This window comes from Megascapheus bottae, chromosome 29 (assembly GCF_031878675.1).
Source record: "Megascapheus bottae isolate mThoBot1 chromosome 29, mThoBot2.hap1, whole genome shotgun sequence".
NCBI lineage: Eukaryota > Metazoa > Chordata > Mammalia > Rodentia > Geomyidae > Megascapheus > Megascapheus bottae.
The window spans coordinates 613,982-639,362 of NC_143537.1; the positions used below are offsets into that span (position 1 = coordinate 613,982).

The 25,381-nt window shown below is 37.9% G+C and overlaps 1 protein-coding gene across 1 annotated transcript in view; it reads right to left on the reverse strand.

The window, feature by feature from the left end:
* Ranbp17 (RAN binding protein 17) overlaps positions 1-25,381 on the reverse strand; it is a 191,139-nt gene that overhangs the window by 45,061 nt on the left and 120,697 nt on the right. The window contains exons 17-21 of the mRNA XM_090321205.1: positions 24,872-24,935; positions 24,673-24,781; positions 15,171-15,274; positions 9,579-9,667; positions 2,565-2,672 (exon numbers count right to left, since the gene is read on the reverse strand). Of these exons, the coding sequence (XP_090177331.1) occupies positions 2,565-2,672; positions 9,579-9,667; positions 15,171-15,274; positions 24,673-24,781; positions 24,872-24,935 (474 nt within the window). The remainder of the gene's footprint in view (positions 1-2,564; positions 2,673-9,578; positions 9,668-15,170; positions 15,275-24,672; positions 24,782-24,871; positions 24,936-25,381) is intronic.

The following is a 25,381-nucleotide window of genomic DNA, read 5'->3' on the forward strand; positions in this document are numbered from 1 at the left end:
CAGGGGTGAGCCACTGGCACCCAGCTCGAATTAGCCTTTAAAGTACCACTCCATCAACAACTGTCGATAAAATGGTTACAGTACTTTTCTTACTATAAAGATATTAAGAAGTTATTATGGGTTGATTCAAAATAATACCCTGACATTATATAACAAATTTTTTACTCCTTTCATGCAAAGTGGTTGGTGGATAGTAGGAAAAGAGTTAATGTGGGCACTACATGAGTTTCTATAGATACTCACATGGAGGGGTTTGTATTTTGATTATCACCCAGAGTGTCATATACATTTTAAGCCAAATTCCAAAGTGACAGAATATGCAGACACCCTTAATACAGTACGAGTGCATATTGAGTCTTCTCATACTTTAGGTATATTTCCAACACATTAATTTACCTTACAGATTACAGTTTCTGTTGCACACAGTTTAAGTAAAGAGAAAAATGCTATTTTTTTTCTATTCCTAACAAGTAGGGGAGCAGTGTGAACAGAATAAAGGATTGACAAACCATGCTGCCAGGCCCTGCACTGTCCTTTTAGTGGCACTTTAAAAAACATTAGCCCCCCCAAACCCCCAATATGATCTTTCTTTCCCTCTCTCTTTTTTTTCTCTCTCTATATGTACATATATCTCAACAAGCAGACATTGCTGAAGTGGTTTTGCAAAACAGAATGAATTATTGCTTTTCAAAACACTTTAGTATTAACTAATGACAACATTTTAAAGATGTTAACACTTGATACCTGTATTGATTACAATTGCAATATAGTTTGTATAACTGTTACCAGGAATGCAACTGGTTAAAGAAAGGAAATGGGCAGAGAAGTTGCATTATATTTGAGAAATAGTCATTTCTAAGATAACAAAGTTTCCTGGAATAGATATAAATTTTCTGCCTACAATGTAAAAAATGCTTTACAATATACAAGACAATGACTTTTTCCCTTTAGAATTAGAACTTGTATCAATTATCTGATTAAATATGGGCTAAAAAAGTAACATTTCTAATATGAAGTGCTAAGTTAATCTTACTCAAATATTTAAGGAATCTATTTAGAGTTTTACTAAAGAACCAAGAGCTTCAAAAGAGTAATTCAGTTCATGGTCAAGTCTTTTCACCTCTTGTTTAACAGTAAAAGTGTATGTTATGTAGGTGATGGGCAAGTTGGAGCCTGAGCCTACACTCCTGCCTGGGTCTTTTCTTTCTAACACAGGGTACACAGAGGCATTAATGGAATAAGACAGCTCAGTGACAGATAATTTGGTGCTGAGCCCTAACAACAATGACATATTTTAAAGAGGTAAACACAATTAGCTTGATGCAGCTTCTCTCTTTTGGCTGTACTTTTGTTAATATTGATGCACAGTAGCTGATTCTCTGTTGGTTTATATAAATGGTAAGGTTAAGCTGGCAATTTCTGAGAAGTCTTATGGCTGCTATTTCGATGAACACTGAGTGTATCTTGGCATGGAAAAAGAAGAGCAAGTACCATTTCCAGAGCTCCTGAGCAACAACCATGGCTCCATGATCTGCTCCTGGACTCGGTCTCCTTTTCATATAAGGTGAAGCATCTCTACTCAGACATCACTAGCATCGTCCTTTTAGCCACATTTTTACACGACTAAACAAATATGCCCTTCTAGTTTATGACTGAATACTTTTGTTTCTTGGCATTATTGGGTTTAACCGCACGAGCTTCATGTTTGCTATAAGGCCCACTGCAACGAATCATGACTCCAGTCCTGTTTTTTGCTGGATTGATTTTTGGTGCTGGTACCAAGGCTCAGACTCTGCTTTGTGCTCTTGGTTTTCTAGCTCATGGCTGCCTCTACCATCAGAACTGTGCCTATAGTCAGTATTTTCCTGGTTAGCTGGACATGGAGTTTCACACTTTCTTTGCCTGTTTGGTTTCAGACTTTGATCCTTTTAGACCTCAGATGCCCAAGTAGTTAGGATTACAGGTGTGAGCCACTGCTGCCTGGTACTTTGGTTGGTTATTTATTTATTTAGTCAGTGATGTCAGCTTCAGTAGTAGCTAGGTTTATAGGCCGGAGACAGCCACACTCAGCTTGGACCCAAATGTTTTAATTAATGGTGATGTAGCCTTTGAATTTTGTCTCCCAAATTCCCCATATGTACCTCGATCTCTATTTTTCTTTCTTTTTTCATCCTTATTTCTCCATTGTTTTCACTCATCACATGAGGTTTGGACTCTTGCTTGTTAAGCCTTGAGTATAAAAACACCAGGCAAATTGGGAGGCTCATGCCTCTAATCCTAGCAACTCAGGAGCTTGAGATTTGAGGACCGTGGTTCAAAGCCGGCCTGAGCAGGAAAGTCTATGAGACTCTTATCTATCTCTGACCATAAAAAGTTGGAAGTGGAGCTGTGGCTCAAGTAGTAGAGCTTTAGCCTTGAGCACAAAAGCTCAAGGACAATTCCTAGGCACAGAGTTCAAGCCCCAGGACTGGCAAAAATAATAACAAAAACCCTACCAGGCAGAAATACCACCTGTGGAGATTTGTTCTTCCATTTCTCCACCCCATGCTGATCTTACTGCTTACCTGTTCTGCATCAGTTCTGCCATAAGTTTCAAGATAGGTGTTGTACATGCTGGTTCTCCATACCACTGTTCAATAGCTCTCTGAAGAATTGGAAGATATGTTGGGTACCTTTAATAAACCCTGTTAAAGAACTTAATGGTCAAAGGCTAGAAGTGTAGGCTAGAAGTCTTGCCTTGTGTGTACAACGGCCTGGGGTCAATCTCTGGTACTAAAAAATTATATAAGTATTTAAATATCAAGAGAATACCATTCCTAAAAAATTAACACTACTTAAAAATAAAAGAAGGACATTCACATTTGTTCTATTTAGTATATAACAGTAATTTTATAAATCATTCTAACTTAACAGATATACTTTTGTGGGATAGGTAGGAGGGGAAATTACAACTTGCCATTAAATGCAAAACATCCCTAAGTAATAGTTTTATTCTTGACATGTATAAATGAAAGGTATACTTTTAAAGTACCCTGTAAGTAACACATTTTAAAAGAATTATACTTAATGTTATAGTAAAGGAAAATAAGAATATATTCAGTTAATGAGGAATAAAAATTAATTTGAGTCACTATCAGGTTTTCCTTAGGCACTACACTGAGAAAATACTTTTACCATTAAATTAAATGTGTGTGTATCAGAAAAAATAGTAATCGTTTTTCAGAGTACCTATCTCTGTTTCATTTTAAATTTTTTAAAAAAGTTGTAGAAGTCCCTGCTGTGGTTGCACTATAGCTCCAAGAAACATCTGGGGTATTATTCTGGGTACCTGGTAATTTGTTCAAGATCACGGTTGCTAAAGGGTCACCTCATGTACATGTAGGAATGAATTTCCAAACACACTCATTAACATCAAGGAGTATATGCCACGGGCAAGTCTATGTGATGGATACCTCTACTTGACTCCACTGGCCCATACCTGGCTGCTCCTCACCAAAAGTACAACACATAAAAGCAGTATTTCTGATGTTTCCCAGTGTACTCATTGCTGCAAATTACAGTGCTGAACTAAACCACTGAATGTTGATCCTGTAATTGTGGAGAAATGGTATATACATATAGCTACATCCATGTATACAAGTATATGTATATATATATTTTCCCCCATTAGAATGATTTTGGAGTTCCTGAGCCTGGTATACCAATCCTTTATGATCTGGCTCTTGCCTACCTACAGCCTTATCACTCACCACCTCTGCTCTACCTACAGTCTGGTCCTTCATAACACCCTGATCATCCAATGCTAACTCTTGTCTCCATTCCACTACACAGTGCTTCCTTCTGCCCAGCATAGTTCTCATCTTTCAAGATCCAGCTCAAGTTTCACCTCCTCTGGGATGTTTTCTCCATTTTTGTCAAAAGGCATTAATCTCGTTCTCATCTATGTTCAGTGAGCACTCTTACAAAGAGAATCAGAACTGGTTGCTGAAACTGTCAGCCTGTCCCACTAGACAGCCATCCCTCGATGAATGTTGATTTGTCCCTCAGATTTCAGTATAGCTGTCAATTATGGGAATTCCCTCTCTGCCTTCCACCTGCCTTCTCCAACCTCCTTAGATTGGAAGTAGAGCCTGCACGTGGGTATGCACATCTGTGCTACGACTGTCAGGACTCCCCCCTCCATTATAAGCTTTATAAGACACTAGATATTTCTTGTATGTATAAACTTAGCTAAAAGTAGACTTCAATAAATATTTGTTGTTAGAAATTTGATGACCTGTAAATGACAAAAAGCATGTTAAACTAGAATAACCGTTGGTATAATGTTCAATGAAAATAAGTCCTTCAAGTATGTCACCTAAAAGTACACACAGTAATAATTTCCTCTATGGGACAAACTATGCTAACACTGTATTTACATTGAAATGATTCCCATAACAATTTATTAAGTCCTACTCTGCAACAAGTATTATTTTATAGTTTCCAGAAACTAAGTGAACAAAACAGGAAAAGTCTGGCCCTCAGAGGATTTGGATTCTAACAGACCATATATATGTGTGTATTAGAAAGTGCTACAAAGGAAAAGAAAGCAGGAGACAGAGGCAGCGAGTGTATGTGCAGTGAGGTGCCAGCTGGATAAAAATGATAAAAGTAAAATGAGAGAACTTGGTTATTAACTTAATGTTAGCCACTGCAAAGTAACAACTGTTTTTCATTTTCCACCCCCTGCCCTTTTCTTTTTTGAGCGAGCAAGTGTGTGTGTGTTGTGTGTGTGTGTGTGTGTGTGTGTGTGTGTGTGAGAGAGAGAGAGAGAGAGAGAGAGAGAGAGAGAGAGAGAGAGAGAGAGAGACACACACACACAGACAGAGAGAGACAGAGAGAGACAGAGACAGAGAGCGCGTGCATGCACACATGTGCCAGTCCTGGGGCTTGAACTCATGGCCTAGGGACTATCCCTGAGTCCTTTTTCTCAGGGCTAGCTAATTCTTTACTACTTGAGCTGCAGCTTTACTTCTGTTTTTTTGGGGTTAACTGGACATCAGAGTTTCGTGGACTTTCCTGCTCAGGCTAGGATTACAGGCACGAGCCACCCATGCCCAGCCTGTTTGCATTTTTTGACATACCACAAAAGCTGTTGTTTTTGACCAATGGCAGAAATGCTGTTCTATTTACAGAGTCAGGGACCAGGGAACTAGAGTTAAGCACGATACAGCTCTTATTCTTAGGGAACAAATACTTTATCCGGGTGGAAGTTGCATAAGAAATACTGAGTTCTAAAAAAAACTCTCCTAAACATAAAACCTGGGGTCATTATTAGGAAAGCACTGGGAAACAAAGATCCACATCTCAGAATCAAAGAGCACTAGAGACCCACATCTTCGCAAAGTACTCTAGAGGCATAAGGGCCATCATATTTTTCAGAGCCCACAACACTCACAACGGGACAAGGCCAGGGGACATGAGGGGATGCTCCTTGTTCTTTGTGCAATGAGAGCGGTGACAATTCTAATATGCCTTTGACAGAGGTGACTGCCACAGCGAAAATGAGTGATTATTGGAAAGCAGAGTATAGGTCTACTAAGCAGGGAGGTGAAGAAAGGGCTTCAGAGTGGGAGTGTCAGGCTCAGATTACAGGGTGAGAAATCAAAACCTATTCAGGAGCTTCATTTTCCAGTGGCCTTGTAAGAGTGCATGTGTATATGGAAGGGAGGTGAGAATGAGTCCACAGGCAGAAGAGGCATGGATATAATCACTTCTACCCAGGTCCTTCTAATGAATTCTAAAGATCCATGAGAAGTCAAAAGTATTAATAGTATGACATTTGCTCTTGTATTTAGGCCTGTATTCCTTGTGCCTGAACAGGATAGACACTCAAAAAGTGATCTATGGTGACTCACAGGGTAACTTTTTAATCCTGTATCTGTTTGTCTAAGATATCACCAATTACATACTTCTCGAAGTATGTCTAATTTTGTTGGTTAATTCAAGCCTAATCCAAAGTCTTTACAATGGCTATGGAACATGCAGCTAGATTCTTTAGCTTGATATTCCAGGGTTCCAGGCAACCTGTTTCCAGCCACAAAGTATGTGGTATTTCTGAGGAGCTATCCACTCACTATTAGCTCCCTACAGAAGTGATCAGCCAACTGAAGGTTTGTGTCTTCCACTCTTATTTGGCAAGATTCTTGGTAAAGGCATCTCTTTATCTTATATACAACTTCTATATGTTATAAGTCACTGATGCTGATGAGATTCTACTGAACTAGAGGCTCATTCTCGGTACAGGGTTTATGGCTCAGTAATCTAGATCCCTGAGAAACCTGGCATCCTGGGCTATGGCTGTCCATTTCGGTGAGTCAGTGAGCGAGGGGGATCCTTTTGCCTCCTTCTCTAGGAGGAAGGTTAAGAGCAGTAGTGGAGGATTTTTACTTTGTGTAGACACTGTACAAGGATCTTTAGAGAAGGCCAGAATCACCCCACCACTGGCAACCGTGACACGTGATACTACTAGTTCTATTTTATGAAAGAGTGTGATTTGGAGACATAAAGTAACTTAACCAAGACCCCCAGGTGGTACAGTGGTAAAACCAGGACTACACTCTGTCCTATTCCAAAGTTTGTGCTCTTCTGCACATCTCATTCGCTTGCCCTGCTTTTGTAAGATGTGTGTGTGCACTGATAGGATTGGCTGTCTGACTGAGACACTGTGAGCTGAAAGCGCCTATTGCGATTATGTAAAACACCGAGTATGGGAAATGATGTCACATGCACCCTCTGTTTTGCATTTTTTTGGACTTAAAAAATATTTTAGTCTAAGTATGATCTGGGAAAACTTTAAATACTGTGATTAAACGAACTATAAGGTTAAGATGTCTTATTGTTATGTTCTCACTATAAGGGCAAAAAATATATCAATGATTCTCCTTGAATTCTCTAGTCATAGAAACAATTTATCAAGATGGTTGTTGGGTAGTTTCAGGCAATTTGATTTTGGACATGATAAGCAATGTAGTTTGTGTAGCTGTTAATGCAGTCAAGTGTTCATAAGAATGTTTATGAATTAAATAGCAAAGCTCTAAAATTCCAGTTTATCAGATAACCACCATAAATAAAATGCATTTTGACTTTAAGATGACATGTGCTCTTACAGGAATGGCTCTTCTGCATGCTAGGTTGTGTGACAAATTAAAGAACACATATTTATGTGGATGAAAGGCAGATAAACTTTCCCCAGCAGTAATGTAGGAACCATCACTGATGATGTGACATATCAATTTTCCAGGAAGAATAAATGACTTTCATATCCATGTCTATTTTTTTTATAATATACTTAAATTCATTTTTGCATTACTTGAATACTTTGGGAAGAATCTATACTTTGTCACCTGAAACTGCTTAAAGTATTTCGAAATATTTTAATAAAGCCTTCTGAATTATCAAATAATGTAACTTTTAAACAAATTTTACTATTATTATAAATATTTGCTCTTCATCCTTTGCCCAAAGGAAAACTATAAATCTTGTCTCAACTGAATGAACACCATTTATCATATTCATTTTGTTGTCAATACAATTATGAAAGGCCTTTGGCTTTTTCCCAAGGAAGCTGATTTGCCACTGAAACTCAATTATTATAAGCAGGACTAGTATCAAACTGCTGCATTTGGCAATCTAGTCCAGTTTGCTGCAACACTGACACTTCACCCTCCAATCCTGACCTTAATAACTTCAACATCAATGGTCAGATGGAGAACGGTTTCTAGTTCAAAACGAAAACAGTTAAATCCCAAGATTTTACATCTGCTATTTTCTGCCATCTGCTGGACAAAAGTATCATATCTCAAAAAGGAACTAAGACTATAGATAGAGAGCCAAGGTATAGAGAAGAGATTTTATTCTTCGACAATGAGGGAGACGTTTCTGACCTTGACTCTAGGAGCCTGGCTCAAGAGGTAGAGCACTTGCCTAGAAAGCTTGAGTCCCTTAAGATCAAACCCTGTTCTGCCGAGAAAAGAAAACAAACAAACAATAACAACAACAAAAACAAACCAACAACAGGATAACAAAAACTGAAAAAAAAAAAAGAGGAAAATATTGTTGGACAGGCAAAACTGTGGCTTATTTTCAAAAGTACTATCAAAACTAAAATTCTTAAGATTTTTTCCAAACACATGAAAGGTTTTGACTTTGGGAGCTATTTGTTTTAGCAGTTAGGGGTTGTAAAACTTTACATGTTAAAACTTACAATATCTCTGTGCATGTACATTATATGCTTATACAAAGCACGCATTTGATTTCTCATTGACGTGGAAAAATCTTTCACCTAAACCTAGATATAAATTTGATAAGGCAGGTTTTAATAACAACTAAAGTTTAGCTAAACTTTGTCAGCATTCTGATTAATGTTTAAAGTGCTTAACAATGTGCAGAGTGCTCCCTCAAACACATCTTATTCCCTGATGTCCTAGGCTACGATCATGGTCCAGTAGTTGGAGATTGACTGCCTTTGTGAAATTTCTTTTGCAATTTATGATGGAAGTTTGGATAAGAAAGGCTTGAATGAACTAAGTGAAAAATATGTAATTTAAAAAGTAAATTAGGATGCAATGCAATATAAAAAGTAAACTAGACTTTTTCTTATGGGCTCTGATGGCTTCACATAAATTATTTCATAAAAGGCATGAAACCATTTTATATTCATATAAAATATAAACCACTTATAAAAATATAAAATATAACCACTTATATAAGTGATTACTTCTTTTTATTAACTAATAATGGTTCTAATATGACTATTAAGTGTCAGCAAGTGCTTCCGACTACTGCGCATGTGCTAAGGCTCAGAAGGCAGCATGTATGTCTTGATCACAGCACACAGGACCTGCATTGTTGCCTTTTTTTAGATGTCAAAACAGTCTCAGAGAGGCAGAATGACTTTCTGAGACCGGCACAGTAAATGAAGAGCTGGATTTCAAGCCAGGTCTATCTTGCATTGAGGTCCATGCTCTTTCTATTCTTTCATGGTAAGGTTGTCTGTGGAGATTTTTTTTTTTTCTGTATTAAGGCTTGATCATAGTAAATTCAAATTTTACATAGAGAAAACTGCCAGCCATTCATTTTCTCCTCTTTCACGTCTATTAATGTTTTCATCATAATGAAAGACCGGAGTAAAAGGAGTTACGCTTCAGAGATAAAAGTTCCCTCTTTAGCTCTGCTGAGATAGAGCAGAGGTTCAAACAGCCTCAAAAATGCCAAACTGTGGGATTCACTGATCCCGAGGTAAAGATGTTAGCAAGATTATTCCTGCAACTCCAACGTAAACAAACATTTGGAGGAAGTGATTTTTAAGTTGTCAATATTTAATGACACCAAAAAAGTGACCTCTCTGAGCTGGGTCTCCATGCGCTGTGCTCAGTTATCTGCACTGCTGCTTCTGTGTTGTAATTTTTAGCTGATTACACATTAGTTCATTTAGCTTTGTTTCCTCTTCCCTACTGTGCCACACTATTAAACGAAAGTGAGGGGCTTGGCATCCCTCTGTGCACAGAGCTGGTATTGTCACAGTGTAATAAGGATACATCCAGTCAAACAGCATGGTGTAGCTGGTCTTTGTGTTTAGTGCAAAGGCAATCCCTCGAAGATCTCTTGCCAGCCCGATCAACATACGCTGTCAGTGGGAAAGAGACACAGTAATTGATTTTCACGTTAGCGCAGAGCAGATGGAGTAATAATCAGGCAATAATGACCACATATCTGATTTTGATTCATTAGCTAAAATGTCTCGCTCAGATCCTTTTCTACAGAAAAACCAAAGACTCTTTAAACAAACAGGCCATCAATCTGCTGACCAACTCCACTTTGTTCTTATATATTGAACTCATAATGCCAGTGGCTTATGACCATTTACATTCTTAATACCTTCTGTTTCTGAATCCTGCCAAATCAGAAAAAAGAATAATTTTACAAAATAAATATGCATGGCGTTGACATTATTTAATAACAGCTAATCTTAATAGCATTGGCTTGTATAAGATCAGTCCCACTACACAATTTTAGTTTGTCCTGGAAATGTGCTTCATTTACATTTTTCTAATGGCTGTTTTAAAAAAAGGAGGACAAAATAAAACTGGCTAGGTGATTTATTGGTACTAGGGGATGCTCAAAATAAGTTATATTCTTTAGACAAAAAAAGATGTTAAGGAAGTTCGGTGTTCAGTTTTAAAGCCTGAATTTGAACCCCAGCTTTATGTAACTTAGTGGTGGTGCAGTTTCTCAGTCTTTAGTTTTCTCCCTGATAAAAGGGGCTAATAATGCCTTGTCATACAGGACTAGTGGAATAAGACTGTGAGTAAAAATGCCTACCAAGAGCCTGATTCATGCACAGTAAGTGGCCTGTAAAAGGGAAAAAAGAAATCCCTCTTGATTTGAATGGAAGAGATATGACTTATAGTCTGGACTTGTAATTAAGCTGTCCTTAGGATGATGCTTGAGAAGAGAGAAAGAAAACCCATGAACAGATGCTAGGATGTCAGAACAAAGAACACAAACGTACCTGCAGAACAAGGGGTGGGATAATTTGTGTATGCTACTGTAATTTCTGAATATAATGTCTTGCCACAAAATGGTCTCTGAACTTTTTATCAGATTTTTGTCTCCTCACACTTTGGTAATACAAAACCTCTCCAGGAAGTAGTTTAAGTCATCATGAAGGAGGCAGTGAGTCCTGATCCTCACCTTAATGGCTAACCAGCATTTCAAAGTAGCAAATAGCTTAACTGACAGAGAATTCCATTCTACCTAAAAAATGACTCACCATAACTGGAAGTCTTTTGTAAGAATATTCCATTTCTACTGCCCAACAATTTCTAGTGATGGTTCTGAATCTGAAAACACTAAAATTTTGTTTCTGCTTTTTAAAATGACTTACTCTATTTTCTGTCAATCACTTCATGATACCTAGTTCTTTTCCCCCCCCCCCCCCCACCTCACAACCTGGAACTCTTCTTTTCATTCTCAGTGTTCCACATTTCTTGTAGATTCCAAAACAAAAAGAGAACCTTTAAAGCAGCCTTTTTCAATTATTACAGTGGCTGCAATCTATACAATCCTATGAAATCTACACTTGTTTTTGCCATTTGTTAAGGTGATCTTTTTGTTTTGGTCTTACTACATACATTTAATAGTTAAAGAATACTCTTCCAATAATTTTAAGTTTTCACATAACATATAAGATAACCTACCACCCAACTCTATATCAATCAGTAAAAATATGGATTTTGCTTTGTGCCTAACATAATAGGCTTTTGTATTTTAAAATCACTATTATATAAAATATCAATTTTTATTTGATTAGTTTTTCTTTCTTAAAGATATCAAGTTAGTGGAAGTGCTATAATTGACTTAAATCCATAGTTTTTTAAATGCATTTAAATGGGCCCTAGAATCTTTATTGTTGTTTTATTTAAGGAAATGTTGCTACAGAGCAGAGAAAGTGTAAAACAACCAAATACAAGTTTTATATAGATTCAGCTGAACCGAAAGTGCAGTGTTAATGAAAATAAGAAACAGATTTCTTATATTTTTATACTTTTATATATTTTTATTGCAATTAATAGAAGGGTTACATTATATTCGCCAGATAGAAGGTGCATTACTTCACATACATTGATACCCTTTCTCATGTCTTGGTCAAGTGCTGTAATAATCTAGACAGATACACATACAGCACTAAAAGAGTATATTTTAACGTCAGTGCTGGTATGAAACAAGGAAATTCTTAAACAGGAGCTCAGCGAGGCTACTAAATAACCTGGGATCCAGAGGTGATCTGATTAAGCCCTAGAGGAGAAGGAACCAGACTGACCAGTCACTGATTTGAACAAAGTAGGCCTTGTATTTTGCTGCATTTGCTGAGTGGGGTAGTCTGATGATCTACTGTAAACTCTTTTTTGGATAGTTTGTGGAGAAACTGCTGAGAGCTTCAGGACGCTGCATGGTGAACAGTTGTCTGTGTGCCAAGTATGAGACGGATGGGCTGGGAAACAGCTGAAAGACTGCTCCTTCCACTCTGACCCCCAAAACAGGGTTTCTAATGGAAAGTCTGACAGACCCTTTACTGTAGTGGCACTACTGGGGGCAGCTATAATATTATCCTCATAATTCTACTATATAATAACAACAAAGAAAAAGAAGGTGAAGGGTCATTGTGCTTTGTCTTTAGAATTAAGATGGCTGTCTTCATCCTTACAGCATACTCTTAATTCTGGAGACACATCTTAATAACCTCTAAATAGTTCCAACAAAAGAGCCGTGTCAGAGGAATGAGCAGGCCCCAAGGTGTTTCGACTGGAGTGTTTTCATCTGCCTTTATTGCTCTATCCCTCTCCAGAATTAAGGCAATAACCTGTGATAAATTATTCAGGAACTGCTACAGGGATCAAAGCAAAATCATTCTGTTAAAGTGCTGTTTGCAACATTTGGCACTTAGTGCGAAAACTTTTAATGTGCGCATGCTGAAAATCAAGGATTTTAAATAATTTAACATTGTTGGGTTTTTACGAAGGGACTAAAGATAGCAAGGTCCTATTTAACTGCTCCTCTTCCTCTGAGAAGTTTTCATTCATTTCATTTTCCTTGCAACCAATGACGTCATGGCCAAATCAAAAATGCTGCATGGCTCAAGGGAGTACTGCACGACATTTTACTATGGATAAAATTACAGGGAGAAAATACATTTTGAGATAGCCCTCCAGGGCCAGGATTTGTCACAGTGCTTTCTTTCTTTTCCCCTTCACTTTTTAGAAAGAAAGACCTCAGACAGAAATTCAACATTCTCTTCAATTTTATTAGGACTAAGTGAGAAAACAAGGCTATAAATTTAATCATTTTGCAGCATTTCCTTCCCTCACAACTATATTTTAGTTTGGCAACGTAGGTCCTCAATGTTTAAGTTCCTCCTGAAATCTGCATTTGAAAGATATCTATAAATAGGGAGTTAGAAGATTCTGGTAAGGATTGTAAATTAAATGAATTTGGCAGTCTGGCAGCATTTTCATAGAGATATTTTAACAGAATCACCTCCTGTGGATTGGAATACTAAGTACTTTATTGAAGAACAAAACTGGACTGTTTTTATCTCTAGCAGTTGCAAAATGAAGTACCTGAAAGCACTTTGCATGTATTATTTACTCATCATGATAGAAAAATAGTCTTAACCTAATAAATTACACTTAAAAGCATTTAGTGCAAAAGTTTTGTTTATGATAAAGCAACAGATTTAGTTCTTTACTGGTAGCTTAAAGCACCAAGTTTTCTTTATACAAATTAGACAGATGGTGCTTACAGTAGAATTTACTAAAGGTCTGTCACAACAAATGCAGCCAAGCTGCATATTTAATCACTGCAGAATCTTGTCTACCTGCAGCTGCCAACTGCTAATCCAATTTCCCTGATAAATGTGGCAAGAGACACGATCAGCAATAAAGAGCATCTAACTCCATTTTCCTGCAGGGCGTCTTTTGATGAACATTTAGGACGGAAGCACGGAGTGCACTGTGTGGCCTTGGTTCGTGGCAGCTGCATGCATTCTGAGGCACAGTTCTCAGGTTACTCACTTAATTCTGCCACTATCATTACGTTGCTATTGATCTCAGTAGCTGTTGCCTACACAGCATTACTCTAGATGAAGCTGAATCAGGCAGTTATCATGCATCAAACTTGCTCAAAAGCCTGGAGATTTCCCTTAATTACTTGTGATTTTATTTGCAAATACCGTTAAAGTGTAATCAAGCAGTCACTTTCCAGGGTCGTTAAGAACTTGCTGGTTTAGGGATATATCACTGGAACGCCATTAAAAAAGATTCTAGGAAGATGGTTTCTATCAAACTAGATGGGATTATATCAAAACAGGCTTAGCATATAATGATATCTTCAAATGAGATAAATGTAATTTTTACAAAGATGGTATTTTTTTAACCTCACAGCTTCAGCTTGATAAGGATGGCAATAGTTACCTTAAAGCCAATTTTACTGGACAGTAGATTTATTTGCAAAGCATCTAAAAATATAGTTAGCCTAAGTGGAAATTGTGGCCATAAATTCAGCAATACAGCAAACACAAAGAAAATATGCAAGCTCCTCTTCTAGTTGTATCTTTTCCCAATCATGGCACTCTGTTAAACAGTCATTTAGAAACTTTAAAATTTATAGCATATGGAGAATTATACTTTCAGGAAAATTACATAGATATCATCAAAAGCCATCATTTTTCCATTTGGCTTCTTACTGTTTTATTTTTGGTGACAGAAAAGAAGAGTCATGCAAAAGACAGTTAATATTTCAACATATTCCAAATAACAGAGTATGGCTCAAGCATCATCATCAAAGGTGCCTGGATTCTCTGGAGTGCATTTGTTATTCTTTAAAAGATGATAATCAGTGTCAATCTATTTAATACAGCCCAGATACATTGTAAGTCCAGGAGATACTATTTCTACATAGCAGAGCTGTGGTTTCCATCCCCCATGTTAAAATAGGGCTGCTTTGTCACAAACAGCTTGCTATACTTAAGGATTTTACTAATAAAACATAATGTTGTCTTAGATATTATGACTGTTGCCACAGCTGAACTGACTTGTCAAATCAATCCTAATATGGCTCCCACAGGCACATAAAAACCTTATTTAGCTATCAGTTATCCTAATCACTTCGTTCAGTTACGAATGCAATACTTCAAGACCAGCTCCTATTTGCACATATATGCCCAGCCATTTAATAAAGTCTTGATTTATATAAACTCTTGTTTAAAAACATTTAGAGATGTAGTGTTGAAGCATGTTGTGTCTTTGTGCATTTTTCCACTCGGATATATTGAAACATCCAGTATCGGGTAGACAAGTGAGCAGATGCACAAAGGTGTGTTCTAGGAGCCATTCACAAAGTGTCTTCTGAGGGGTGCACAGGAGGCATGCATCTAATCATGAGATGACTAACTTTAAGTCCATTTGTATTAGAAAGTTGAACCGGGCTCCCTGGAAAGGAGTCTGGACACACAGGGGGTGGGACTGCAGGTAAGCCTAAGGAGGTTCAGAGCATGCCTGCACTCGTACACACGCTCTTTCTTGGAACCCACAAAAGACAAAATCATCTTTCCTCACCGGACATAAACCCACCTTTACATCTTCTTGTTTAAAGCTGTTATTGAATATTTGTAACACTGTTTCAAAAGAGATTGTAAGAGGCAGCATGAAATTCTCAAATTCATCCTCATCTTCACCTATCAGAGAAATAAAAGGGTCACAAATGGTTTAACATGCATTACCATACATTAACCTCAACCCTGAGTGCTTTGTTCCAGCTTAGAAAAGTCCCCAACATGACACCAGCCTGTATTCACATCCATGTGTACCTCGGCTCATTAAATATTCTGCTGTTTTGCCTTCTCTATTTCTTTTTTGAAATAGTAAAATTACTTACCAGCCATTTTCTTGAATCCTGCCCCAGGCATCTCAGCCCTTTAGCCTCTGGGGCCCACAGAACTTCCCCGATGCCTCTAGGAAGGTCATTGTCAAAGCCTTAGAGACAAGGGTCTTCCTCCCCCCCTTCCCCCGCCATCTTCAGGTGCCAAGGCTATGACTCCGAGTTCTCAGTATTCTTTTAGTTATGTTCTTTTTAAAACTAATTTATTACATAGGTCTTCCCCTAAGAGAACACCCCCTACCCACTTCCTTCTCACCTGCCTGAAACCAGTAGTCACCTGACTGTCAATCACCTGACTATGAGTCAGCAAAGGGCCCCAGACTCTGAGGTCACCTCCTCATCCACGGAGGTCATTTCCTGAAGCACCCTGGTCAGGTTTCCCCCACAGAGTGAAAGGTTTCCCAGGCTCTGAAATCACTTCTACATTCCCTGTGGTCCTGGCTTCCAGCTTTTCCCCATATAATCTGGCTCAACATGAGTTGCCTCTTCTTTTTCTCCTTTTCCTTCCTCTCTGACTCTGCCTGCCTCCATTTTGTGTGGGCCCTTGGTTTGCTCTCCCCTCAATAAACTCTTTCTGCCTGAACCATGTGGCATGTTTCCTTTCAGAAGACTTTGTAGATGGCAAAGAAAGTTTCATATGCCCAAAAGGATAGGGTCTCCATGTGTCAATGGATTTTATCTATCCACTACATTTCCTTTTCATTATGAACAAAGCCTAACAAGCAAAGCTTTTGTTTTAATTCCTCGCACACTTCTCTTTCTCTGTCTCTCTGTCTCTCTATCTCTCTGTCTCTCTCTCTCTCTCTCTCTCTCTACACACACACACACACACACACACACACACACACACACAAATCCCACTATCACAGTATCAAACACTATAGATGTAAAATACAGTAGGCTTGGCACCCGCCGGTACATGGCTCCAAGAAGACCTCATAAATGCTCACTGGGTAGAGAGTTCAATGCTATCTTTATTCAACCCACCCTTTCCCTATTATACCACTCAACTTCTGCTACCAACATGTTGCCTTTCAACAAATCTAAAAGAATCACTTTATTACTTAAATCAAGCATATTAATTTTGTGTCCTCCTAGCTTCTGAGAAGGCATGTTTTCCTAAAAATTAAAGGCAGGCTACATTCAGCAGATCATGCAGTGATTTGAACAAAACTGCCAATAATGGACTGACTAAAGTTTTTCTGTATCTTGGTAAATGTGTAATGTATGTATAGGAATCCAAAACTTTTGTTTTGGAAATACTTATTTTCCATGTGTTATCAAACTCATGACTCAAGAGGGCTTAAAATATATATATATATGGCTTAAAATATATATGACTATATATATATATACATATATGTAAAGCATTATCGTACTCTGCTATGACAAATGTTTTCTAAATGTGGTCCTTCCCATCAACAATCTCAACCATCACTGCAGTTTGAGAAAGGTACTGAAGAAAGTGCACTCAAGTCAGGAGGTCTGTCTGTCTGAGCCTGAGCCATGACTCCTACCACTAGTTTTCCTGGCACCTAAGCCTAGTTGTACTCATTTGTAACTAGGAAACTAATATTTACTTCCCAAACCTAGCTGTGTGATGACAAACTATCTGTAACTCCCCTCGCTGATACTTCATAAATGACAGCACTTTTGTTAAAGTGTGACCACAGATTGCTGGCCCAGTACACTTTCCTTTGGGAACAAAGCTTTTTCAACAAACCTTTGCGTTTCCAAGGTAAACATGTTTAACCAGAATAAATATAAATCCAGGCAATGGGGGATCTCAAGGAGTGCATACTCTGTTATGTCTAGGTCCCCACCCCAGTTGTACCCACGGCTTCCTTAGGAGAGCACTTATGAAGTGCTTCTGGTTAAAGACTGGAGAAAGTGCTCAACTGCTCCTTTGAATTGAGGGCCAAACCTGGTCTCTACTCTAGCTTCCAGTCTCCAGCTCCCACTAAATGGATGAGTTCCATCTACCTCTGAAATGACCTGTGGCTGCAGGCTGGCCAGGGTATTTCAGTATGTCAGAAGTGTTGTCAGTGCTTTCTTCTACAGGGAAATAATAGCCCTAGATATCAAGGGCACAATTTGATGTATTAACAGCCTTGAACATGCCTCTGTTAGAGGACTCAGTGGTAGTCAGAAATTCTGACTTTAAATAAATGTTTCTTACTGTTTACCAAATACTTGCTTTGTGTGGGGAATTACTCTAAATAATATAAAGATATATGGAAGAGACTGAACAATGGGGCTTTTTTTTTTGGTTCTGCTACTATGAATTGAACACAGGGCAAGTGCCCTATTACTTCAGCGGCACCCCAAAAGACAGATAGGTGAGAAAAGTGAGGCTCTTTGAAATTTCACCGGCTTAATTCCTAGAAGAAAAACCTAATTCCTGGTGAAGAGTATTGCTGCTCTCTTTAAGAAATTTACCCTAAAAATTTCACCCGGAAGCATCTCATTTCCTAGGGTGCTCTGGACTCTACCATCAAAACCAGGTAAGTTATTAAAACTGGATCTGGACTTAATGGGTTGCTTTCTGCCTACAGGGCTAGCTAATTAGTCTTAATTATCTCATTATAGATTCTAAGTATTTCCAGATGCTTTTTTACCTCTTACTGCCCACTTTTATACACTGTCCACACACCCATTCTCCCTGCCTGCCAAGTCTTCCCAACAGTCTCTGCCAAGCCATGGACACAGGTGAAATCTTCTGACCACATCCCTCCCCTGCCAATTTTCAATTTGCTTTGCCCAATTGTTATACATAAGAACAAATTTTTAAAATTACCTCAGACTGTCACCAACCATCAAACTGTAATATATCTCTATATAAGACAGATAATAAAATGGAAGGTACTTATTTCACAGAATTTTAGAAAATAATCCTCTCTTTTTTCCTCTTATTGCCTCTAAGCCCCAAATCAATCACTTGGTCCAAACAGTTAAAATAAAAGGGAAGATAAAATTACACTTCCTAATTGACAGAGAAGGCAAAAGGTGAAGGAACAGTTGGACAGAAGTAGATGAAGTTGTATGATTAACTGTGGGCAAGACAGCCTCTGAGCCGAGGAACCTACTTAATGAAACCTGGGATACACACGGTGATGTTCAGAAAAGTGGTCTGCAAACTAACGCTGTAAACAAATGTTGGTATTAGTAATGAAAAAAGGAAAATTTCCTTTTTGTGTATTTTAATTATAACTTCAGTAGTTATTTCTAGAACACTCCTTTTTATTCAAATTATTAGCTTGTTATATAAAATTTCTCAAATTTAAGCTAGCAATATCTTCAAATCCTAATTACCTGTTACAAGTCACAAAAGCATTTGGATATTGTTACCCTCACTCCTAAAGACTGAATTGTTTTTCACCATCCTTAAGCGTCATTTTCATACCAGTATTCTTTTAGTGATTTAAAATTGTGTTCATGCATGGAATTCTACCTGCATGCTTCTCTGGGTATCTCAAGAGCAAGCATGGTGTCCACCGAAAGGCAACTGCCAGTGATGCCACCGATGCCACCTTTGTAAACAGCAAAACTTCACTGGCTACCAATGAATGGTTCCTTTCTACACTTTCCCTTTCCAACATTTGTCAGATGAATTCACCTCCATTCAAATTAAACAGCACACAAGGTTTTTATTTATTCAGGTACTTCACAATGGACAGCTCCCTGGACTTCTACATTTACTGGCATGGGAAATCTCTTTCTTTTTAGTTTATTAGGTCGACAAAGTTAAATTTAAAGTAACCCAGAGAGTTTTAAAGGAACCTTGCAAAGGCTCACAACCACAAGCACATGGTTGGCAACAGGTATGTGAGGGAGTTATTTCATTCATTTTGGGGGTATTTCAAAAATAATGTATAGAGGCCGGGAGTTTGGCCTAGTGGTTAAAGTGTTTGCTTAGCATGCACGAAGACCTGGGTTTGATTTCTTTGTACCACATATATAGAAAAAGCCGGAAGTGGTGCCGAAGCTCAAGTGGTAGAGCTCTAGCCTTGAGAAAGTCCAAGGACAGTGCTCAGGCCCTGAGCTCAAACCCAGGACTGGCAAAAAAAAAAAAAAAAAAAAAAAAGGTGAGAGCTAGAAATTTTTATGCTCTGAGATATCATCACTTTCATGATCAAATGCTTTCAATTTTGTCCTCATACAAGTGATCATTTTCTCTAGCTAAAGCAGTTTGATAAAACAGTACAACTTTATTGCCAAAAATTCCCAATTTTCATGTGAAATACAACCTGGGGCATACAGCCTCTAATTAAATTCATACAAAGTACAAATTATTGAAGAGAAACCAAAATGCTTTTCAAAGTAAATACCAATTAATGTGACACCCAATTTTGTTCCCTTTTCTAATTACTTCTATGTGCACAGATGATATACAAAAAATGTTCAATTTATTTCATAGGATTCAATTATAATATACTTTATATTTCAACCCAAGAATCACATCCAGTGCTTTTGCAACCACAGGTTGGTTAGTTTTTTTTTTTATTCTCTCTCTCTCTCTCTCTTTTTGATTAGTCCTTGAGCTTTCCTCAAGGCTAGTGTTCTACCACTTGAACCACAGCACCACTTCTGCCTTTTTCTGTGTATATGGCACCAAGGAATCAAACCTAGTGCTTCATGCATGCTAGACAAGCATTCTTACCACTAGGCCACACTCCTGGCCTACATTTAATTATTTTAAAAAGTAAACACTGGGTTGGGATGTAGCTCAGTGGTAAAGTGCTTGCCTAACAAGTGCAACCTCCTGGGTTTGATCCCCAGGACCCAAACCAAAAAGACATAAAAAACAAACCCCATTGATAAGGAGTTTCTTTTCAAGCAGAATAAAGTCCCAGGAGGGTAGGTGTTATAGTTTAAAATTTTACACCTATGGTTCTCATATAGCTATTTATACTACGAACCTTCTGTGTACAGTCTACCTCTGTTTCACTCAGGGCATCTAAAAACTGCAGCAATGACGTATTTACCTTTTTTCAAAAAAATTGTTTTGAACAAAAATATCAACTTACATTTTAAAGGAGTTTAAACAAAATCCTGTAACTACTGGACATATTTGTCATTAACTTTGGTCTCTCCACGTCTTTCACTCTGTGTAACAGGATCAATATAAGAGAATTTTTAAAGATTGGGAACGAAGTGAAATCTGTATAGGATTTCAAGCCCCTTGAGGCCAAGGCCCAGCATGCCTGACTCCTACTCTGATCTCAGAGGTAACTAGCATGGAATATGCTTGCTTACTGGATGTCAGGGACAGTGACAGTCTGGAGTTGTTCCCCTTTGTGCCAAAGCAGCCGTCAGGAGGTAAAAGAGGATAGTGGGCAGCATGAGAAGTTGTCTTTCAGATCTCCCATTTGCCTAAGGTAGCACACAATTGGGTTTTGCATGCCTGGTATAAACTCTTCAAATATTTATAGACAATTCTCTTTGCCTCCAGCCCCAGTTGTCACTTAGCCAAGTTATACATGCATGGTTCTTTTAATCTTTCCTTAGAAATCAACCCCACTAAGCTCTTACTCATTTCAGCTGCATTCCTCACAACTTTTAACTGCTGCGTTTCTGGAGATTCATTTCTTGAAAGTACATGAAAATAATGTGTGTGGAGAATGAAGGGTTTAGTCACTTTCACATTTCAAGGGCTACTGTCGTTCATTTAGGTGAAAAGTAAAGTTAGCTTCTTTTTCTATAATCATGCTTAAAGATCAATCAATATATTGCAAGAGAAAGAAAAGGAATCCGAATTTTATATTCTCTGAAGACGCTGCTATTGCTGATGGACCTCTTTTGTGTGTCTACAGCTGGCTGATCTAGCCTGCAGTATTCAAATATAAGAAGTGATGTGGCGGGGCCGGGAGTTTGGCCTAGTGGTTAAAGTGCTTGCCTAGCATGCATGAAGACCCGGGTTCGATTCCTCGGTACCACATACATAGAAAAAAGCTGGAAGTGGTGCTGAGGCTCAAGTGGTAGAGCTCTAGCCTTGAGAAAGTCCAAGGACAGTGCTCAGGCCCTGAGTTCAAGCCAAGGACTGGCCAAAAAAAAAAAAAAAGTGATGTGGCCTCAGAAAGGCTTGGTGCCATCCCTAGACCCTGTGGACTTGTGGCCATTCTCAACTTCAGCTTTTCACACAAAAAAGAAAACACTAAAAAAACTAAAACCAGACAAGTTACAAGATCTCAAGAATTAAAAAAAAGTAGGTAAATTGGGTTATTTCAGATAAAAAGCTTGTATGCGATTAACCCAATGCACAGAAACCTGTAAGAACAGGAGAAAATATCTACAGGGCATTTTTTTTTTCTGAAAAAAGGTTGATATCCACAAAGGAGCTTTTAAAAATTCAAGAATAATGGTGATGGAAACAAACAAACAAACAAACAACCTCAAGAATAACACAACCAAAAATCAGAACCTGATTTTAAAATATGGGTAGCAGACTTAAATGGTTATTTTTCAGAAGAAGACATATAAATGGTCAACAGGTATATGAAACAAATCAAAACCACAACGATCCACGATAAACCCTTATAAAATGGCTATTATCCAGAAGAAAAAGACCAAACATGGGTGAGGATGTGGAGATAAGGGAACTCTTGTAAATTGGAGGCTGTGAGAATTAGCATATCTATGTGACCCAGTGATTCTACTGAACATACCCAAAGGAAATGAAGTCAGTCTATCAAAGAGACATCTGCACTCCCACATTCACTGCTGCACTAAGCAGCCAACAAATAGAAGCAACCTATGTCTCCATCAACTGATGAACAGATTAAAAGAATATGGTACATAAGCAAAAAATTTGGTACGTAAGCTATAAAAGAATGAAGTTCTGTCATCTGTGACAAGGGAGATGGAACTCAAAGTTATTATGTTAAGTGAAATCAAGCAGGCACAAAAAGAGGAATATTACCTTACTCCCATATAAAATCTGAAAAAAATATTATCTCAAAGAAGTTGAGGCTAGAATGGTCATTCCAGAGGCTGAGAACAGCACTGGTGGCTCATGCCTTTAATCCTCAGCTACTCAGTAGGCTAAGACCTAGAGGATGGCAGGTTCAGAGCTAGCCAGGCCAAAACGTCTGTGAGATTCCATCTCTAATTAACTAGCAAAAAGGCAGGCTGCAAGCATGTCTCGAAAGTTAAGTGAGATTGTGAACTTTGAGTTCAAGTAAAGTGAAAGTGTGAAGCTCTCAGTTCAAGTCCTGGTACTGACACAAAAAAAGGAACAGGGGGAAAGGGAGAGGAAAAAATTGACCAGTGGTTATTTAGTTATAGTCAGAAAGGAGTAAGAAGTTTTAATGTGCCATTTGTATAGATATTATAAATACGTCCCCAAAAATTCTATAAGGGGCAGAGTTTGGTGGCTCCCACTTTCAACGAACACAGGAGCCATAGGCATGAGAATCAAGGTCCAGCCTGGAGGGAACTAGGAGATCTTATCTTAAAAATAGCCACAGCAAAAAGGGCCGGGGGGCGTGGCTCCAGCGGCAGACCACCAGCCTAGAACAATTCAGGTTTTGAGTTTAACTCTTACAGTATCAAACAAATGAGCAAACACAAAAGCCTTTTAGAAGAAAAGATTTTCAAAGATTTTACAACAAAGAAATGATCATTTTTTTTCCTTTGTGGGGCTTGAACTCTAGGTGCTGTTCCCTGAACATTTCAGCTCAACGCCAGCACTCTATTACTTGAGTCACAGTGCCACTTCCACGAAGTGATAAGCTTTTAATGAGACTGGCAAGTTCAGTGTTGGGCTAGGGGTTAAGAAGCAGCTTAGATGTAGACTGCTCGCCTAACATGTACAAGATGCTAGGGCTGACCACCGGCACTACTAAAGAAGTCAGAGGAACTCCACATGATTCAAACACTATGCAATGCTATCTTAGCATTATAAAAGTAATACATTACACAAAACTTCAATTAATTAGAATGAGGAAAATGATCTACAGTGTCCAAAGCTACTGTTACCCCAAAACAAAAGTTATTATTTTAACTGACAATTGTTATGTACTTCACATGTGCAACACTGTGAAAGACAAAACCCAGCATTATCATTAACATATGCATTTTCAAGAGCGTAATATATTGTAACTACCTACCACCTTACAATAGGTTCCTTACTACTTCAATGCTTATATTGACATCATCACCTCCCTCAACTTCTCTTCCTCTTGTTAACTACCATTCTCCTCTAATTCTAATGAGGTCAACCGTTCTAAATCCTATGGGTTAGTTTATGTGAATTTATATTTCTGTCTGGCCTAGTTCCCTTTTACATGATGACCTCCAGGTTTATCCATCGTGTTCAAATGGCAGGATTTCCTCAGTTTTTCAATGGTTGTATAGCAATTCTGTGTGACTATGCTACCACATTTTCTTTATCCATTCATCCTCTAAGATACTGAGGTTGATCCCACTCTTGGCTGTTTTAAAACAGTTCTTCAATGAACACAGGAGTGTAGATGTTTCTTTTACAGACCAACTTCACTTCCTTTGTCCTATTTTTAATCTTTAAAGGACTTCTATACTATTTTCCACAATGTCTACACCAGCTACTTAGCCCTTGTTAACAAAACTCCTTGAGTCTTTTGATGTCTTTCTCTCTAATATACATAAATCACTCCATTTGCCCAGGTTAACATCTCTTCTTTGCCCTGCATAGTATAACAGCAACGATCATATACTGTACTGTCTTAAAATCATCCTCACCCCACCCAGGTGCTGGGTATAGAATCCAGGTCCTTGTGTATGCTAGGCAAGTGTTCTACAGCTCCAAAGCCCCAAATCACTATTTTTAATCACCACAGACAGTTCCATTAAGTACATATGCTATAATGTTGCTAGCGGATATCAAAATCACTTGTTTTTTTTTTTCTCTATTTAAAATACCCTATGAAGCTCTTTTGTGTTTAAGACTGTTTCTAGATTCAGAAATTAAAATCAGTGGGTCAAAGGACAGATGGAAAATAAATGCTGAAATACAGAATCAAGGCAAATACTATTTGAAATGACATTTACCTCCGAAGTGCAAAGATTTGTCTTGATACTAACTAGTGAACTCTCAAAATTTAGAAAGCTACAGAAAACTAAGGCAGCAAATTCTAAGTTAAAAGCTCTACCAACTGGTATTCTGCTCCTTTATTTATACAAGCTGCTCCCTTATTGAGCTTAGATTCGTCACCTTACCTAGATCTACCATCAGAAGACGAGTGAGGGCTGTGTAGAAGGTTGTTCGGCACCTGAAGTCACTGAGACTGTAACTGTCACTGATACCAAGAAAGGGGAAGTGTTCACTCTAACAAAAGCAAAAGAGCATCCAAAATTACTAATGGTTGACCTAAACTATCCAAAACATTCTGGTCATTCATTAACAATTAACACTTACCGTGTGGTTTTTTAGCATGAATTTCACAGCATCTATTTTCACAAGTTTTTTTAGAAGAATATAGGTAATAGAAGTTAAGGAATCTAAGAAAATAAGTTGTCTTATTAATATATAATAAATCACAAAATAACACTGAACTACAATGGCATCAGTTTCTATTTATGAAGAATAATTATTATTTCCAACAGTTTTCTGTAGAAGTGTCTTCTATTCTGTTAAGAATGATAATACATTATTAACTAGTGCAATTACTTTTCCATCTTATACATATTCTAGTTATAGAAAAGAATGGATTTTATAATTAAGACAAGAACTCTTTTACTATTAAAGTCTTGAAAGTGGAAAATTAAAACTGACCCTCTCTACTCTTTGGATTTAACCCAGGAATTTCTTTTTACTTAATGTTATTCCATAGTAAAATAATTATAAAAGGTGATTCTTAAAGACAATTGTTCAATTTTAAGCAACAGTGAGGGCCAGGAATGGTAGTGTACACCTGCAGGAGGTGTC